At 43.0% G+C, this 20,663-nt stretch overlaps 1 protein-coding gene across 1 annotated transcript; it reads left to right on the top strand.

The window, feature by feature from the left end:
- The first annotated feature begins 1,049 nt into the window (after positions 1-1,049).
- FBXL7 (F-box and leucine rich repeat protein 7) lies at positions 1,050-14,463 on the top strand. Its single transcript, XM_081014905.1, has 2 exons — positions 1,050-1,665; positions 8,056-14,463. Exons 1-2 carry the CDS (start codon positions 1,068-1,070, stop codon positions 8,790-8,792), a joined length of 1,335 nt encoding a protein of 444 aa, XP_080871031.1. The 5' UTR covers positions 1,050-1,067; the 3' UTR covers positions 8,793-14,463.
- The last annotated feature ends 6,200 nt before the right edge of the window (positions 14,464-20,663 follow it).

The raw sequence follows: 20,663 nt of genomic DNA, 5'->3' as shown, positions 1-20,663 counted from the left end.
GGCAAGTCCTAAGCTCTGTGGTTTAACCCACAGCGCCACCCACATCCCACGTTTACGGTATAGGAATCTGTTAATAAAATGCATGTTCTGTTAGTCATTCCTGTGACTCGAACAGCTATGTTCATACTTTGCAGTATATCATAGTTTCGACAGAGCATGCAGTCCAGAGGAGGAGTTTGGAATCATCCACTTCTACTTAACTGCAGCTTCCTGTGTCATCTGAACTGAGAACTATGGTTAATACTAACTATGGTTAATTTCAGAAAGTCAGATTCATAGCCCATGTTTTGCCTTACAAGTTGGGGAAGTTGATGTGTTTAGTTAGGGAAAAATCGTTGTCAATATTTACTAAAGGCTGGGAACCCCTTAGCGACTTTTTACAAGAAAATGGACTTGTGATATCTGGGTTTGAGGATGGAAGAAAATATTGGTTTATAGAAAGTGGAATTGTTGGGTGTTATCTTGGAGTGGGTGTTTTGAATATTTTTCTACATATATAGCTGACTGACAAAGAATTGGAATTTCTTTTTTCTTTCTCTCTTTGTTTTCCTTTGTTTTGTTTTTATTTAGATTAGTTTCTTTTATCTTTGATATAAAAAGATACTGGAAATTTTGACATTAACTTTTGTATATGTTTTGTCAAACTTTATTGGGAGAAGACTGTTGGCTTGTAAGACATTAATCATAGTTAGGGGTAACCACAGTTTATGACTCCAGGTGACACAACAAATTATAAGAAACTATAAGAAAGAAAGAAAGAAAGAAAGAAAGAAAGAAAGAAAGAAAGAAAGAAAGAAAGGACTTACAAGCTCCTGGTCCCAACAGAACACAGGAGAGCATACAAGCCCAAGGCTTGCTCTGGTTCGTTCCTGACATAAGTCATGGCCAAATCGGGGCAATATCTGATTTCGATTAGCACCATCAATCAGTTTTTGGGGGGCATCTTCTATTGCTAAGAATCCAAATCCTTCTGATGACTTCATGATATTTTAAAACATGGGCTCCTCCAAAACATGGGTCATTCTCATCTCTATGTGTTTTGGTTTCTTTCAGATTCGGACCTGAGCATGCGGACTCTCAGCACGCCCAGCCCAGCGCTAATATGTCCGCCAAATTCGCACATTTTGCAGAATGGCCGGGGATCTTCCACATCGTCCTCTTCAATTACTGGGGAGACCATCGCAATGGTTCACTCGCCTCCTCCAACCCGCCTCACCCATCCTCTCATCCGGTCTGCCTCCCGACTTCAGAAGGAACGGGCTAACATCGACCGGCTGCCGGACCATTCAGTGATCCAGATTTTCTCTTTCCTGCCTACCAACCAGCTGTGCTGCTGCGCCCGTGTGTGTCGCCGCTGGTATAATCTTGCTTGGGACCCACATCTCTGGAGGACTATTCGCTTGACGGGCGAGACAATCAACGTGGACAGAGCCCTGAAGGTGCTGACTCGGCGACTTTGCCAGGACACGCCCAACGTCTGTCTCATGTTGGAGACGGTAATTGTTAGTGGCTGCAGGCGGCTCACAGACAGAGGACTCTATACTATTGCTCAGTGCTGCCCTGAACTGAGGCAGTTAGAGGTGCCGGGTTGCTACAATATTTCCAACGAGGCGGTCTTCGATGTGGTGTCGCTGTGTCCCAACCTGGAGCACTTGGATGTGTCAGGTAATAGAAAATATATCTGTGCTTAAATTTGGGTGGAGAACTTTGCTTAAGTCAGGGATGAGGAGGAGGAGTTTGGATTTGATAACCCGCTTTATCACTAAACGAAGGAGTCTCAAAACGGCTAACGTTCTCCTTTGCCTTCCTCCCCCACAACAAACACTCTGTGAGGTGAGTGGGGCTGAGAGACTTCAAGGAAGTGTGGCTAGCCCAAGGTCACCCAGCATCTGCATGTGGAGGAGCAGAGACGTGAACCTGGTTCCCCAGATTACGAGTCTACCGCTCTTAACCACTACACCACACTGGCTTTTCAACTAAGAGGCGCTGTGTCCAGGGCAGCTGTCTACCAGCTCCATGTGGTACGCAGGCTGAGACCCTACCTGCCCGCAGACTGTCTTACCAGAGTGGTGCATGCTCTAGTTATCTCCCGCTTGGACTACTGCAACGCACTACCTTTGAAGGCTACCTTTGAAGGTGACCCGGAAACTACAACTAAGCCAGAATGCGGCAACTAGACTAGTGACTGGGAGTGGCCACCGAGACCACATAACACCAGTCCTGAAAGACCTACATTGGTATCCAGTATGTTTCCGAGCACAATTCAAAGTGTTGGTGCTGACCTTTAAAGATCTAAACGGCCTCGGCCCAGTATACCTGAAGGAGCATCTCCACCCCCATCATCTAGCCCGGACACTGAGGTCCACCTCCAAGGGCCTTCTGGCAGTTCCCTCACTTTGAGAAGTGAGGTTACAGGGAACCAGGCAGAGGGCCTCCTTGGTGGTGGCACCCTCCCTGTTGAACACCCTCCCATCAGATGTTAAGGAAATAAACAACTATCTGACTTTTAGAAGACACCTGAAGGCAGCCCTGTTTAGGGAAGTTTTTAATGTTTGATGTTTTATTGTGCTTTTAATATTCTGTTGGGAGCTGCCCAGAGTTGCTGGGGAAACACAGCCAAATGGGCGGGGTATAAATAAATAAATGGCTTATTGTGGCCCCCAAAGTCTTCCCATCTGGCCCCCAGGGCCTCTCCTCTTCACACACACCCCATCCTCCTAAACCTCCATGCTGGCTTATGGGAATAGGAAGTTTAACCCAACAGCTTTTGTTCTTTTTGCTTGCTGTTTGGCAATGCACATTGCAGGCATAGGTCACCAGATCAGGACCACCGCATGGGGCAAAGGGCTAAAGCCCTCTTGTTGCGGATGCCAAGGTTCAGACTTGTATCTGCTCAGCGGTGCTTGATATTTGAAATGGAATGCTGATTCTAGTCTCTGTGTGTAGGGAAATGAAAAAATGATGGATGAATGGGTGTGCTTGTGTGTGAATGGAATGCTTAAAAGCTAAATCCCAACTCCTTTGTGTTCTAGTTGATGCATTTTTCTTTTCTTTTCTATTTTCTGATCTTTAAAAAAACCTTCAAGGCTAATGCTCATTTCTCTAAAGTGACCTTTTGCTTAAATTAAATTTCATGTGTCTTTTCAATTAAAGCCATAGTTTGCAGAGGCAGAAATTGCCTCAGGTATACAAAACCAACAAAGAGTCCAGTGGCACCTTAAAGGTAAAGGTAAAGGGACCCCTGACCATTAGGTCCAGTCGTGGCCGACTCTGGGGTTGCGGTGCTCATCTCGCTTTACTGGCCGAGGGAGCCGGCGTACAGCTTCTGGGTCATGTGGCCAGCATGACTAAGCCGCTTCTGGCAAACCAGAGCAGCACACGGAAACACCGTTTATCTTCCTACCAGAGTGGTACCTATTTATCTACTTGCACTTTGACGTGCTTTCAAACTGCTAGGTTGGCAGGAGCAGAGACCGAGCAAGGGGAGCTCACCCCGTCACGGGGATTCAAACCGCCGACCTTCTGATCAGCAAGCCCTAGGCTCTGTGGTTTAACCCACAGCGCCACCCGTGTCCTCAGAGTGGCACCTTAAAGACTAGCTATTATAATACAACTAGGGGTGTGGGATAAATTCAGTTCAGGTTGCATTTAAAGGCAGGCCTACCAGACTTGCATTTTCCAAAACAATACATGAACCAAAACAAAGTCATCCTTTGAAATTCGCTGTTCCCAAATATTGCGATGCAGTTATTCAGACAAGTAATGTGCACAAAAATGCATATACTGGTGTAAATGTACATATTTTAGTGAAAATAACATACAAAAATGCACTATACTGGGGAAATTGGTTTGCAAAAATGCATAGATTAGGAAAAATTGCACACCAAAATGTGCAGATCAGGAGAAATATTCATTAAAATGCTGATTTATTTTCATGAGGTCTTTTTCAAAACCCTAAGTTCCCTCACTTAAAACTTCCCTAACTTCAAAATATGGAAGCCGAGAGAAGCTGCAATGGTCACTTTTGCCCATCCAAGTCTTTAGTTTCTACAGGGTTCTCTTCATTGCAGTTGCTACAACAGAATGAGATTGAATTAATTCCCAAATATTCAAAACGTTGTGCTGAACGGTGTGTGCAATACTGCCCTCTGCTGGAGAGGTTGTCTGAGCTAAGGAATATGCACATCTTTCTGGTTCCTCTTAATGAAACTTGGCAGACCAAGTCTCAGCTGCCTGCTCTGAACTCAACTTATTGCCATATTAAAAGGATACGAAGAATACAGTGATGCATATCAGCATCTATAGCCTATTGAACCACACACCAGAAGTACCCATTGAGTGTTACAGACAAATATCAATGGGACTTAAAAGTAGCTGGGGGTTTTTATTTTTAAAAAATATTTATGCTTTTCAGGTTTATACAATTCATTAATTTTACAATCATTTTAACATTTCAAAACTTGACTTCCTTCCCCCTCTTTCTGCGGTTCCTTAAATTTATTTTTAATATCGTCTGCATATCCAAATTAACTTAATTTGCTCTTTTATTCATCTGCTTTAAATATATACTTTTATAAAACTGCAGGTTATTACAATAATCCTGCCAATGTTTTTATCTCTTTGCAGTTTGTTTGTAAATAATCCATAAACTATTTCCATTCTTTTATAAAAAGTTTATCTTGATTTCTCATTCTTCCCGTAAGTTTCGCCATTCCTGCATATTCCATAAGTTTTTGTATGTTAAAATGGGGGTAAAATTATTGAAATGTATAAAACTGAAAATCATAAATAAGATAAAGGAAAGGAAAGTAGCTGCATAAATTCATGACGAATAGCAAAAAAGATGACAATGGTGTGTTTGTGTGTATGGATGATTTAACCACTTTGGCTCACTTCCAGACATATGTGTCAGGAAGCAGATAGAATTATCCAGGATATTTGCACGGGAGAGAATGAGATTTGTCACGATCCACATTCCTTTCCACATGTTCTTGAGCAGAGTCATCCATTGCATCGCTGTTGGTGTGAGAACTCTCCTGAATGAGCAGGTGCACACAATCTATAGCTTTTATGTGAGCGAGCATTAAGGCAGAAAGAGGGAGCGGGTGAGTGAGTTTGGTGTCCGTAATCACGTGGAACTGACTGAACATGCAAGGGCAGGAGGTGTGCATCTAGCTCAGCACATGTATCGAATACACCTGCATATTTCCAAAGTGTGCATGTTGCTAAAGGTGCATTTTTTCTGGGAATCTATTTGTAACCATGCAGTGAGACCTGTCCTTTGCATGAACAAGGTTCACCTGGTGCCTTCATTATACACATTTAGGTACCAGGCAAAAATGTTCCTCCAACGCCCTTTTAGAATGTGTTGGGGGCATTAATGGGTTGTTTTTGTTTTGATTATGTATACTACGAGAAGTGAGGTTACAGGGAACCAGGTAGAGGGCCTTCTCGGTAGTGGCGCCTGCCCTATGGAACGCCCTCCCATCAGATGTCAAGGCAATAAGCAACTATCTTACTTTTAAAAGACATATGAAGGCAGCCCTGTTTAGGGAAGTTCTTAATGTTTAATACTGTATTGTATTTTTAATATTTGGTTGGGAGCTGCCCAGAGTGGCTGGGGAAACCCAGCCAGATGGGGGGGTATAAAATATAAATTATTATTAAATTATTATATTATTATCCTCTGAACTGCCCTGAGACCTACAGGTATAGGGCGGTATACAAATTTATTTATAATAGTAATAATAGCCAGTTATTCTATGAATATTACTGTGACCATTTGACAGCTTGAAAGTTTCCCAAGGCCTTGTTTGAGTCGTTCAGGTTCTGTTCAATTAGGTATCCTAGAAATAATATTTTCATGTCAAAACCACACAGAAGTTAGCATTCAGTTTTTTTCCACTTTTAAGAGAGAGATCAGTTTTGGGCAAGATTCCTATACATGTGAGCTTGACTGCAAACCATTATCTCAAAGGCTGGCCAAAGTTCTTTCAGCTCTCTTGAAACTTTCTCCTTCCATTTCAAATCCTTTACATTTCCTCTGTGGAAAACTGCTATGAGCCTGCAGGTTTTTACATCTTTATTGTTTGGGACAGGAAAAGTGGTTTCAGCCACAGGAAAATGTCATTATATTTAAAACACAGGCAGAAAGACCTTCTATGACAAGGTGGTGGGTGAATTACTTACCTTTCTTGTAGGTGGTTTGGAGTCCTCAAATAGATGATATTCATCTGAGAAATCTTCCTGACATCTGCAGGCTACATTGGCCGTGCTCATAGGTCATGCTGTGTCATGGAAGATACAACGCGCATGATGCAAAGTTGCTCGTAGCTCTCACAGCATGGATTAAATCTTCCTTTTAAACCCTCTGCCATTGCATCATAATTCCTTAGGAGAAGCAACTTGGATCGTACAGACCAGAGTGTAGGCAAAAGCCTTTTGGTACTGGCATGAATTAGTTACATCACCTGGGCCCCTCTAAAGACAAATGTTGATGTTGGCATCTGTCTGTCTTGAGAGACAATGGAGTCATCTTCTTCTTCTTTGGCAATCACTCATAGCTGAGTAAGATTGTCTTCCATGAACACAGTCTTAACAGTGAGTCCGTAAGTGACTGTGGAGGCCAATTCTGGATCCACACGTCCTTCCATAGTGGGGACATAGGTTTCCAGATGAGAGTTGATCACGGTGAGGGTTTGCGAAGTGTGCCTTCCTCTTAGCACCTTTTGTCCTAAGTTCAAGCATCTTCAAAGTCCATGACACCTTTGGTAAAGACTGTTCTCCAATTGGAGCGCTCGCAGGCCAGTGTTTCCCAGTTGTCAGTGTTTATACTACCTTTTTCTTAGACTTGCCTTGAGAAGTCTGTAAACCTCTTTTGTTGACCACCAGCATTACACTTTCCATTTTTTTAGTTCGGAATAGAGTAGTTGCTTTGGGAGACGATAATCAGGCATCCGCACAACAAGACCAGTCCAACGAAGTTGATGTTGAAGAATCATTGCTTCGACACTGGAGTACACCTCCGGACGCGAAATCAAACCACTGTGTTAGCAACACTGAAGTGACCTCCCCAAGTGCAAGCCTGGGCAGTGTGTCTGGAGATCCTGGGCTGACCAGACAACAAGACCTTGCTGAAGTGGTTCAAAGGAAAGCAGAGCAATATGTTTGGCACCAGCTTGGCTGCAGGAGTTGATGGAAGGATGGGTACAAGGTTACATTACATATTACTTGCTTGTTACTTACATATTACTTGCTTGTTACATACAATTAAAAACAAAAAACAAAACAGAGGTACCAAACTGTGGAATACGTCTTATTTTGTGTAACTTGAAGATGCTAACTAATTATATTCCTTGCAGGAAATTTCAAATTCCGTGTTTGTGTGTAATGTTTTACAATTTTCAATACTCATTTAAACATCCTTAAAATATCAATGACTTCCTTCCTTCTCTTTCCATGGTTCATTTTACATATCATAAATCCCTGCATATTTTACATAAACTAAACCATTCAGTATTCCATTATTACATCCATCAAAACTTGTTTACACTGTTGGATTTATCTTAATACTGCCAGCATTTTCAGCTGTACACAGTTATTTCCCATATATTCAATAAACATTTTCCAATCTTCTCTAAACGTATGTTCTTCTTGTTCTCTTATTCTATATGTTAAGTCTGCAAGCTATTCCGTCAGCTTAAGTTGCCATTCTTCTTTGGTTGGGAACTCACTCGTTTTCCATGTTTGGGCTAACAAAACACAGGCCACAGTAGTGGCATACATGAACAACCTTTTTTGACACCTGGGAATTTCCATCTGAATTATCCCCAACAAAAAGGACTCTGGTTTTTTTTTTTGGAAAAGTACTTTTAAACATTTTTTTTCCAATTCACTATGGATTATTTCCCAAAACTCTTTTACACAGGTCCTGAAGCTTCAAATTCCTAGCATAGAAGACCCTGCTAAATAAGGTTATTTTCTTTTCTTAAAGGAGAAGTAGTCATCGATGCAGAGCCACAAATAACCACCTTCTCTTTTCCTCCCCGAATTTAGGTTGTTCCAAAGTTACATGCATCAGCTTAACCCGTGAAGCTTCCATCAAGTTGTCTCCTTTACATGGAAAACAGATCTCTATCCGCTACCTAGACATGACGGACTGCTTTGTCCTTGAAGATGAAGGACTGCACACCATTGCTGCCCACTGCACTCAGTTGACACACCTGTACCTGCGCCGCTGCATCCGCATCACCGACGAAGGCCTCCGTTACCTGATGATTTACTGCACGTCCATCAGGGAGCTGAGCGTGAGCGACTGCCGCTTTGTCAGCGATTTTGGCATGCGCGAGATCGCCAAGCTGGAGTTGCGCCTGCGGTACCTCAGCATCGCCCACTGCGCCCGCATCACCGACGTCGGCATCCGCTACATCGCCAAGTACTGCAGCAAGTTGCGATACCTCAACGCACGGGGCTGTGAGGGCATCACGGACCACGGAGTGGAGTACCTTGCCAAAAATTGCACAAAACTCAAGTCGCTAGACATTGGGAAATGTCCTCTGGTCTCCGACGCCGGCTTGGAGTTCCTGGCTCTGAACTGCTTCAATCTGAAGAGGCTGAGCCTGAAGTCATGTGAAAGCATCACCGGACAAGGCCTGCAGATTGTGGCAGCCAACTGCTTTGATTTGCAGATGATGAACGTGCAGGATTGCGAGATCTCGGTGGAAGCTTTGCGGTTTGTCAAACGTCACTGCAAGCGCTGCATTATAGAGCACACCAACCCTGCCTTTTTCTGAAGCGACAGGTCTCACTTGTTGAGGAAAGCAAAGTATTAAACATGTCTGTATGTACACTTGCACAGAATGTCTGTATACAGCAACTGTACTTTCTGTGTGCCATAAGCAGAAAACATAGAGGCTTAGCATCATCTACATTTGGTCCCTAAGACACCTTTTAGTGGCCTTGTTCAAATCTTTAAAATGCCAGCATTTAGTATTTTAAAAACATAATTCTCTAGCCTTTATGGTTACCGAGCTACAAGATAGTTGTGTGTGTGTGTGTGTGTGTGTGTGTGTGTGTGTGTACAGTTTGGAAAGAGAGTAACAGACGTCCCAGTTTGTTTTTGGCTTCAAATGCCCAAGTGAGTTGTGACTAAGGCTGCCGGCCTGTACACACTTACCTGGGCGTAAATTCCATTGGAAACAATGAGCCTTCCTTTCAAGTAGACATGCATAGGATTGTTCTGGAAATCCTACTGAAACAAATGGAAGAAGCCATGACAAGTCTCATTGCTTTCAACAAAACTTCACCACGGCTACCTTTTAGCTGAATTAGAGCCATAATATCTAGACATAGCCCATGTTGTCATTTGAGAGGTTGTCAGGTTTGTCTGTTTTAGTTTTAGGGTGTGTGAGTTTTTTTATATTTTCGGTGCTGGAATTACAGTTGAATGAACAATGGTGTCAAAGCCAGAAGTGCAATATAACCACCAACTCTGGTCCTTACGAGTCATTGTAATTATGCAACCAGTAGCAAACTAGCTTTGGCACAGGTGTGTTTTGAATGTGATGTTCAGCACTGAACAAACTGCCTGCTCCCTGCTCTTTGTGTCTGTCATGAGTCCTGTTGAGAGCTTTTCTTTGAAGATTGTCATAAGCCACCTCCCTTTAACTCAGATTGCATCAAAGTTTCCTGTCTCCTGGAAGAAGCATCTGTGTACATGATGTAGCTCTTGCAATGCTCTTTTCTCGTTTCCTCCCTCCCATCACAATTTATCTCTAAAACAATTACAGGGAAGCTGTGACTTGCCGGGAGTTTGCCTGGCCTTGCTGGCTGAGGGTTATGGGCACTGGAGTCCAACAAAATCTGGAAAGCCACACGTTTCCATCCCCGATCTAAAAAGGCGTGGGTTTTCTCAGACTCAATGCTTTCTGCTAGACTCCAAAGAAACTCTTGAACATTTCAATCTTCACTATAGTAAATCCTTTGTAGTTAGAATTCATAATCACAAACCTGCAATCTGAGCCTGTCTTCTCCTCATCCCCTCAGGATCTGTTAGCCTTGTCTCTTTTCATTTAGCAAATGAATGGCCAGCCTATGACACAAATGCGACAATCAGAGAACCCATAAAACTTGTCATGGCACAGTCAGCCCTTCTACTCCCATCTGAGTCTTACATTGCTGTCTGCTCTTTGATGCAATACACTAGAAGTGGGTGGCGCTGTGGTCTAAACCACTGAGCCTCTTGGGCTTGCTGATCAGAAGGTTGGTGGTTTGAATCCCCGCGACGGGGTGAGCTCCCGTTGCTCTGTCCCAGCTCCTGCCAACCTAGCAGTTCGAAAGCATGCCAGTGCAAGTAGATAAATAGGTACTGCTGCAGTGAGAAGGTAAATGGCGTTTCTGTGCCCTCTAGTTTCCGTCACGGTGTTCCATTGCACCAGAAGCAGTTTAGTCATGCTGGTCACATGACCCAGAAAGCTGTCTGTGAACAAATGCCAGCTCCCTCGGCCTGAAAGCAAGATGAGCGCCGCAACCCCATAGTCGCCTTTGACTGGACTTAACCGTCCAGGGGTCCTTTACCTTTTTACCTTTACTAGAAGCAAAGCTACACCCTGGTTCAGCAGGCTGCATATTGTCTAAAATATCATTTGTTGGCATCCATCTGTCTCAGGAGAGGATGGAGGAGTGTGCCTGGGGAGGGGGAGTCAAACCATTGGAGCTGTGGCTGTGTAGACCAATATGGGAGAAACATGTTTCATTGCAGCTGGGGCAGATTAAGGCGTTTGGTTGTGCTGTTGCAGATGCACCATGGTGTTTCTTCTCTCTGTGCTCCTCCCAGCAGCCATTCCTCCTCTGGTCACTGCTATGGATACATGACTTGACTGCCTGTCTCCAGGCAATGCAGTTTTCTGCAAGGGCAGGGTTGATGTCGCCAGCCTTCATGTCATCTTTGCAGACATCTTTGTAGCACAGAGTTGGTCTGCCAACAGGCCTGGTGCCTGAAGCCAGTTTCCCATAGAAGATGTCCTGGGGGATTCCATTCTGTTGAACTTTATACCATTTTCTGTGGAACAGGCAATGTACAGAAAAGTTGAGGTTGGGCTCTTAGTAGTACAGTGGTACCTCGATTTACATTCACTTCAGGTTACATTTGCTTCAGGTTACAGACTCCGCTAACCCAGAAATAGTGCTTCAGGTTAAGAACTTTGTTTCAGGATGAGAACAGAAATCGTGCAGCGGTGGTGCAGCAGCAGCAGCAGGAGGCCCCATTAGCTGAAGTGGTGCATTAAGTTAAGAACAGTTTCAGGTTAAGAACGGACCTCCGGAACTAATTAAGTACTTAACCCAAGGTACCACTGTAATTCGGGAATGGCTGGCCCAAAACAACAAAGTAGGATCCTTGCTAGGTCTACACTTTCAATACACGCATGACACTTTCCATTAATATCGAGCTCACCATGTAGTGCCTCAAGAACATGAAATGAGACCAGTGGGAATAACGTCAATAGTATACATGCCCATCATGTTTTTATTAGTCTGAAAAGATGGTATGAAGCCTTAGCTTTTTGAGGTTTAAAGGCAGTTCCTTCAGAATGCATGAATAAGAAGTGTTATGACATTTGGGAAAGGCCTTATGACCGAAACTCCTTAACATTCATTCAGCAAAGCCAGTGCTCACCCATCCCGATTTCATCCCCATTTCCTTTTTCCACTCCTCCTCACTCCTCCTCCTGTTGCCCTCTGTGTAGGACTTGCCTTTCAAGTGCTCCACTTTCTACCCATGCAGGCACTTTCTAGTTTATTCATAAATCTATAAATATCCCCATGGAGGGGAAGGGGAAATGGAGGACAGGACAAGCTCTGCTTACAGAGTCAAGTCACGAGCATCCAGACCAGGGATTTCTGTTCTCACAAATTTCCTTTAAGCAGCTCACGTTTTCCCTCTTTAAACTGGTACAGTTTTCTGAGTGCAGCTTTATAATGCAAACAACAGCTATTAAACATAGGCTATATTTCTGATGCCCCACGAACACCAGGGATGTGTAATAAGTCTGAGTGGAGCTCTTAGGTATACTTAAGGAGGCTCAGCCGATGGATTCTTAATTGAAAATATTTAAGAAAACTGCCTTTTCCTTGGTTTCTAAAACCCGGAAGCCTTGCTGTATTGCAGATGCTTTTCCATAACCTGAAGCAAAGTTGAAACTAAATTGTTTCAATAAACCAGGGAAGTCCTCAAATATGAAGGACACCAGAACTTTTGAAAAATATGACCTGCTCTTTCATTGAGACAGAAAAACAGCAAATCCGACATACATAGTGAGTCTGGACACTTGCAGTTTGGAGAAGAGAAACCCTCTTTTATTACTAAAGGTTTTTAAGGCCTTTTTTGTAATTTTCAGTGGCAAAATCCTCCTCGTAGCATCTGATAGGAGTCACAGGCATCCAATATTTGTTTCTTGCTGGCATTGGTGCCTTGTGCTGTTAAAATTACTTCCACTTGCATTTTCTATTTCTTTGTCTGGGGCAGAGAGATATTTCCCAGACAGTAAAGCAATTAGCCTGTAAGGTCATAGCCTTGGGGAACAGTGGTTTTCGATGCTGTACACTCTAGTTCAAGAAAACCCACAAAAGCCAGACCAGTTGTTATCATTTCTGCACTGTTACAGACTTAAAAGGCAATGTCCTATGGACACTCAGTTGCAATCTCTTGTGCGCATGGCAACTCAAGTGGGTGTCTTGTCAAAGGACTGCCAGAGATGCTAAGTCGGTGTGTTTGAAATCATGGCTGAAGGACAGCAGCTGTTTAGGGAAATCAAGGCTCTGTCAGCCTCAGAAATCACCACTCAGAGCCTAAGAAGGGGTCAGAGAATTGCTGCCTCTACATAATTGACATAGATTTTAGAGTTTTCTCAAAATCAGTAGTTTTCAGACTGTCTAGCTTTAGGGAATCCTGAGGAACCTCAGCACAACTGCCACCACAGAACGTCAATATGTTGCAGAAGACACTTTGGGTTTCTATTTCAGGGCTTTGGCTAGCTATGTTTGGGCTCACCCATTGCCTCCCATGCTTTGTGTATAACCTAAAGTCTTCTCCCATGGCTAAATGTTGCAAGGGTAGGCTCCTGGATGTAAGAGAAACTGCCACCTTCATTCTAGACTACCAAATTCTTCCCAAAACACAGATACTCAGATTAACAGCAAGACGTTGCCCTTTGAAAGCTCGATAAATTCTCTCTCCTTCCTCCTCTCTTTATGGAAGATCATTTCGCAGATACTTTGTATTTCGGGAAATGCTATTCCAATTTGTGTTTGGCAAAGCATTTTTTTGGTCCTTCGATATGAAAACCAGCCCTGGGTGATTATATCTTCAGGCGGAATCCCCCGTGGTCAGGTGACAACTGGTTTCTGAGTGGCAGTTCAGATGCTGAAAACATCTCTTATAGGGAGATGTGGGAAGGAAAACACTCTTTTTCCAGGTGTTTGTTTTTTTTTATAATAGCTGCACTGGAGGCAGATGATGTAATTAATCGGTGGCCCTGGTATGGAGGAAAAATCTGTATGTTAAGGAAGAAAACAAAACAATTCTTGTAGTAATGCTCCCTATGACCCTGCAAAGTGAAGCTCTTTAAAGTCCCAGTGATTGCAATGATAGTGTTGAAGGATGTGCTTAAATCTCTGCTACTAAAATCAATGGGACAAGTGGAATAGCTTGTGGGGTGATTAGTTTTAAGTGAAATGGATTACCTTTGTGAGGCTTCCATATGTACATACATGCATAGACACATGTCCATTCCTTCAGTACAATGCTGCCCTTCCATGGGCCAACTCATAATGTCTTGCAGTTTCCTTCTACAAACTGATCATATCTATCCAACCGCATTAAAGGCCAAGTATGCCCCAGCCACCGTGTCACTCCCAGGAGAGACACATGGCTCGGGTGTGTTGCAGGCGACTGGCACTCACTGAGGGGCAGTGAGTGCCAGTCGCCATTTTGTCACCACACTCAGTGGTGACACCCAGGGCGGACCACCCCCACTGCCCCCCTTCCTCCGCCCCTGGCTGATGGGGTCATCTCAAATCAAGCTATTCTGGGGAATGCTATGATATACCAGCTAACATCCATTTAATTTCTTTCCTCTTTCCATTTAGAAGGTGACTACTTAGTAGGATGTTCTCTTATCTCTTGCCAGCTACTCTCTTCACCACCCTTAGCTCACAGTAAGTCTGTCCTGAAGGGGAAATGGTTAAGAGCTGGGCCTTTTGAACTTATAAGGTCTCTTACGCAAGATTTGAGGGTCTTTTCTTTTTTTCCTAAAAGAAAGTTGGTATCTTGTTGGCTGCGCTAAACGGAAAAGGATAACACAACTTGGTTCCAAATGGGCTTTAATGTTTAGATTGGCATGTACTCTGTGACTCACTATAAAGCCTTAATTTACTACTACCGAGAAATAAAGCAATATATTGGTATAGCGGCTTGATTTCATCAATGTGTATACAATTGCATGGCGAAATGCATGCATGCACACTTCAGAATTACAATGCCATGTGAAGTTCTTTCTTGTGCAGAAGAAACGGGGAGATGGGAGGGAGCATGTTCCAAGTCAATGGGGCTGCTAGGTTCACCAGGCTTACATGGAAACCATACGTGACCATACCAGGAGTGTGCAGAAACGAAAGGTAGAGGCACAACAGAACACTGTCAATTTGCAGGACACACCCAAATACAGAGGTAAGCTACAGAGCCAGGGTCCTGCCATCTCTCCCTGATTCTGCTTTTCATTTCTTCTCTCAGTAGACCCATCTAATCCCAGGGATCTCAATATTAGAAATATTTCACAAGGTCACCAGATGTATTATACACTATTGGTCTTACTCTGCTACAAGATGACACTCAAGCCAATGTGCAGAAGGCTGATGGATCCATCGTTTATCTTGGTTTGATTTCCAGAGGTCCCTGCGGTCTTCCCAAAATAGTTTTATCTTGGGGGAGGGGGGAATATGCAGCGCAATTTTTCTGTGTCCTAACTAAGGAGTTAATCTCATTGGACTTATTTCAGATTACTTTCAGGTAAACATGTATGGGGTTGTGCTATAAGATACTGCAGTAATAGAACAGATGTTTAAAAGCAGATCATGTTAATTTCACATATAAAGCTTTCTATCTTTATTGTTTATTTGACTGACGTTTCCCCAAATCCTTGATTTTCTAAACACATTAGGAAATAATTCACCATTATTTTTTTTGCAAGTAGATTCTTCTTAATGGCAAAGCGATTTGCATACTACTGCAGTTTTGAAGCACCACCAGCAATTCCATAATTACAGGGTTTTTTCTCCCCCAAATCCCCAGAACTTCCTGTAAATGTGAATATGTAAAACTGGAAGCAGGTTGACAATGACTGCATTGAACGGGATCTTCTGGAGCGAGAATTTCTTATAGACTTTGCATATTGATGGTGATACTGCTTCATTTCCTTCCCTCATTTTTTTTTTTTTTTAAGAATCCTTAAAACTTCATCTCATTCTTATATTTTCTAATTCAACTTTTTCTTCTTCTCTCCACTTGCATCGCCTCCATTTTAAAATTTCCCTTATCCTCCCTTACGGTCTTGTCTACTGCAGACTGTGCCCATAAAGGCAGGAACTGTGGTCGTGTTACCATTTTTATGTATAGCGCTTAGCTTTTATAAATTGCATCACTTGCATCTCCTCCATTTTAAAATTTCCCTTATCCTCCCTTACGGTCTTGTCTACTGCAGACTGTGCCCATAAAGGCAGGAACTGTGGTCGTGTTACCATTTTTATGTATAGCGCTTAGCTTTTATAAATTGTTTTAACTGAAATATTTGTACCCCACCATACTTAAAGCCAAGGTAAATTCCATCATTCTTCAGAAACATATAAGCCCATTTCCTCACCCCTCAAAAAAAGTGAATGCAGAAGTATAACTAGATATTATAAGACCGCATGGCAGAAAGAATTTACCGACTTCAAGAGCCATTCCAGTTCCAAAGGAGCCCAAAGGCTTGTCTAAATAAAGAATATTATAAGTATAGTCAAAGCTTGCAATCCTATGCACCTAGAAATAAGGACCTATAGAATTTACCTCTGAGTAAACATCTCAGATTTTGCTGAAAGACGAAATCTTTCAAGTGCTGACTTATCCGATTTTCATTGTCATAAACTTTATAATATCACTGGTGGTGTTCCCCTACCACACAATCCTGACTCACAGATACACTTCCAGAGGAACAAACTGGGGATTGTAACTCTACATAGCACACATTAATAAGGCTGCCATCGCTAGTATGGCAGCAAAGATAACTGGAGACAGTGATCATTGGCGCAGTTCCTTGAACAGCAGTAATGTCAGCAGCGCCATATTGCAAGCCTTAATGGGTTGTCATATTCTCTTCCATAGTACACAAATGTCTTTCATGTCAAAACTGGTTGTTCCATGCTTTCTTGAACAAGAGCTCCCTCTAAAGGAATAAAGAAAGTTCTGAAATCCCTTACACCAGGCATCTTACTTGAACTGAGAAGTAGGGTGTTAGGGTTCTTTTTCACAACTATTCCTTAATGGTATTCTAAGAGCCACCAAGTGACAACCAGTGAGGAAGGCGAGTCCAGGCCAGAGTTGGGAACCAGCTGTTATAGGACTCCAACCCCGATGGGCAGGGTTGATGGAGCAGGAATCCAACATTTGAAGGGTTACAAGTGCCCCCATCTTGGGTCAAGACAATGGCAAATGGATACCAATGGCAAAAGGATGCTCATCTTTGCTTCCAGGTGTGTGTTCCTGTGTAGAACCTACCCAAGGTCATTGTCACATATCCTTGGCTATAGCGCAAGCCTTCCTTGCCCTCTATTCTTCCTTAATCCTAGGTCGATGGCTCAGTTGGTAGCATGTGAGGCTCTTAATCTCAGGGTTGTGGGTTTGAGCCTCACGTAGGATGGAAGATTCCTGCATGGTCCCTTCCAACACTTAGGATTCTATGAGCCACTCTTCTTCAACTGCTGCAAGAGTTATGCAGCACAGGGATTATGGATGGCTGCAATGTTGGGGGTGGTGTCAGGTCTCAACATCGGTGCAAAGACCTAGCTGTAAAAGTGCATGATCTTCAGAGAAATGGCTCATAAAATCATGGCGCATATACTTTCATTCATAGAGAACCTCCATTACTGGAAAGTTACCGTTAGGAATTGGGTTTTTTATTCTGCCAGGGAATAATTCAGGGTAATTTAAGCTTGCAAATTCCTCCATCAACAGAAGCTGTCTGTTTTAAGTGGGGGTTGGGGTGTTCTCCAGTAGTCTGAAAAGTCACTTCTGAGCAGTTTCTCAATGGGAGTGTGAAACTGTGACCCAAGCAATTTAATATTTTTGCATCTCCCAATCAAGGGCAATAATTGTTAGCAGGTTAATTCACACTGCATTACATGATACTGTACAGTTCCCACTGGTGTAATCAAGACGGGGAATGAATCAATAACTGGAATTAAAACTGTCCTTGGAGGGAAAGAACTAATGTAGAAAATACCCCTTTCAGTTGAATCAGTTAATGGTAATGGCATTGGTGTTCTGATTAATTGCTCTTCATTTTACCATCAGTCAAAACTAGAATCAATGCCACTGGGGCCAACTAGCAGCAAGACCCAGCCCAAAGAGACATTTTAACAAGTAGTGTGTTTGTGGTTTGCATTCATACAGGTGTGGGTGTGCATCTGGATACACATCCTTATGGTTGCAGTGCTCACCTGGGACCATCCAGGCAAGACCAAGAGCTATCTAGAATGCATCCTTTTAGATATAGCTGCAGAATGTGCATCCCCATCCGAGGCCACGGCCAATTCTGCACACCTAGAGCCAAATAGGTATGTTTCTCTGGGTATGAGTTTCATGTGTTTTTACTGACCAAACACACCATTGGCTCCCTAGTTAATCTCAGCTTCTCTTGCCTTCTCTTGCATATTAAGCAATTTAAACCCATGCTTGACCGTTCAGCACAAAAATACTACTAAAACACCACCAGTGCTACACATTAGTGTTGTTGTTTAGTCGTTTAGTCGTGTCTGACTCTTCGTGACCCCATGGACCAGAGCACGCCAGGTGCTCCTGTCTTCCACTGCCTCCCACAGTTTGGTCAAACTCATGCTGGTAGCTTCAAGAACACTATCCAACCATCTCGTCCTCTCTCATCCCCTTCTCCTTGTGCCCTCCATCTTTCCCAACATCAGGGTCTTTTCCAGGGAGTCTTCTCTTCTCATGAGGTGGCCAAAGTATTGGAGCCTCAGCTTCACGATCTGTCCTTCCAGTGAGCACTCAGGGCTGATTTCCTTCAGAATGGAGAGGTTTGATCTTCTTGCAGTCCATGGGACTCTCAAGAGTCTCCTCCAGCACCATAATTCAAAAGCATCAATTCTTCGGCGATCAGCCTTCTTTATGGTCCAGCTCTCACTTCCATACATCACTACAGGGAAAACCATGGCTTTAACTATACGGACCTTTGTTGGCAAGGTGATGTCTCTGCTTTTTAAGATGCTGTCTACACATTAGTAGTAGCTACACATTAGTAGTAGCTGTTAAAAAGTGATCTACTTTGGAGTACAAACTGTAATGAAGCAGCCAGTGTATATTCCCTTTTGTGAAGACCAACCCAAAATGAAAGCCTTGTTGCCATCAGGGGGCTCAATTGCAAAACAAAAATGAGGTCATTGTGTTTGCCAGTTGGATGGCCATTTTCATCTCCTACTTAACTCTGCAGCAGCTCCCACACCAAATAAAGGGAACATAAAAAGGACCCCCTACTATAAATCAAATTAATCCTCCCAACATACTTCGCTTCCCTATCAAAAACACATAAGAACAGAATTTCATAAGTCATAGGCCTGAGCTCAAGGTCAGCCTGACAATGGTAAGTCAGATTACTTAATGGTAAGTAATCTGAGCTGTATCTGCAGCAATGGAACCAGCTAGAATCTTATAAATTTTATCCTCTGCTTTGGACTAATCGACTATACAGCCCCAGACCAGTTAATTCCCATCCAGCCTCCAGGTGTATCTTCACACATTACAGAAATAATGGATGCCCTCCTATACATGATGCACTTTTAAAATGATAAGATTCCCAATATTCCCCATAAACTGAGAGCCACCCACCTCTTTTGAAATTTCTTACAAATGTTTCAGGAAGCCAGCAATGGCTTTGATTCCTTACTGTGTGTCCATATAGTAAAAGAAAAAGGATACAACCCCTATATTAAAGCATTAAAGATAACACTATATTGTATACCAGTTAATAACTGCTTCCATTAAATTGATAAAGCTGTTGTAGCATTAGTTCATTTCATGAAATTCCAGGGACTCTGGCTTTGGGAGAGTTTTAACAGAATCCTTGTTGTTCAAGAACCTCACAAACTATTATTCCCACACTTCCTTCGGGAAAGCCATAATTGTATTATCATATTTGTTTTTTAGTGTAGTAGTGACCTGGTTTTATTTAAAAGTTTCATAGGGTGGCTTTATAAGGGATCTGCATGCCCCACTTAAAGCAAGTAGCTGTTGCATATAGTTCTTACTAATATGGTATCTTTAAGAGGATTAAAATTCTCAAACTTCCATGCATCAAACATAAACTGCCCTTTAATACCAAATTCGAGGTTTAACACAATGTAAAGGTTTCTAAAAAGAAATTCTTTAGGAACTATAGAGGAAAGCCTTGATGTTGGAAAAAGCTGAGCTTTTTTTACACTGTAAAACTGATGCTAACTTCCCAAACTTTTGTTGTTTTTAATTGATAAAATGTTAAATTCCTCTGGAGATTTACTGGGTAAAGCAATAATGCCCTGAGCAGAGAAGATCTGAATGAGAACATGCATCTGAATGAGGGAGTTGCATACCCTCCAACATTACTCTGATGAAAATAAGGACATCCAATTACTTTCAGGATGTGTATCCCCATCCACAGTCTGATACAATCAGTTCATAGCTGTCAACCTTCCCTTTTTTTGTGGAAAATTCCCTTATTCCAGCACCGTTTCCTGCTGCTTCCCATTGCTATCCCGGATTGTTAGATACCCCGTAGACTGTCAAGGGGACAGGTGAGGCTGCTGATCCCTTATTTTTGAGGCTGCTGATCCCTTATTTTCAAATCTGAACGTTGACAGCTATGAATCAGTTCCATATAACTACATGCAGATGGAGCTGGGTTGAAGAGGCATTATCTGTGCCATCGTAATACACAAAACCAGCTTGACTCACAGATAATGCCTTTGGTGTTGTGGTGGATTTCATTGTGATTCACATAAACTTAAAGGTAAAGGTAAAGGTAAAGGTAAAGGTAGAGGGACACCTGACCATTGGGTCCAGTCGTGGCTGACTCTGGGGTTGCGGCGCTCATCTCGCTTTATTGGCCAAGGGAGCCGACGTACAGCTTCCGGGTCATGTGGCCAGCATGACTAAGCCCCTTCTGGCGAACCAGAGCAGCGCACAGATACACCGTTTACCTTCCCGCTAGAGTGGTACCTATTTATCTACTTGCACTTTGACGTGCTTTTGAACTGCTAGGTTGGCAGGAGCAGGGACCGAGCAACAGGAGCTCACCCCGTCACGAGAATTCGAACCGCCGACCTTCTGATCGGCAAGTCCTAGGCTCTGGTTTAACCCACAG

This window comes from Podarcis pityusensis (assembly GCF_964106645.2).
Source record: "Podarcis pityusensis genome assembly, chromosome: 7".
NCBI classification, from domain to species: domain Eukaryota; kingdom Metazoa; phylum Chordata; class Lepidosauria; order Squamata; family Lacertidae; genus Podarcis; species Podarcis pityusensis.
Note: the sequence above shows the minus strand (reverse complement) of the source record. Positions and strands in the feature narration are given on the sequence as shown.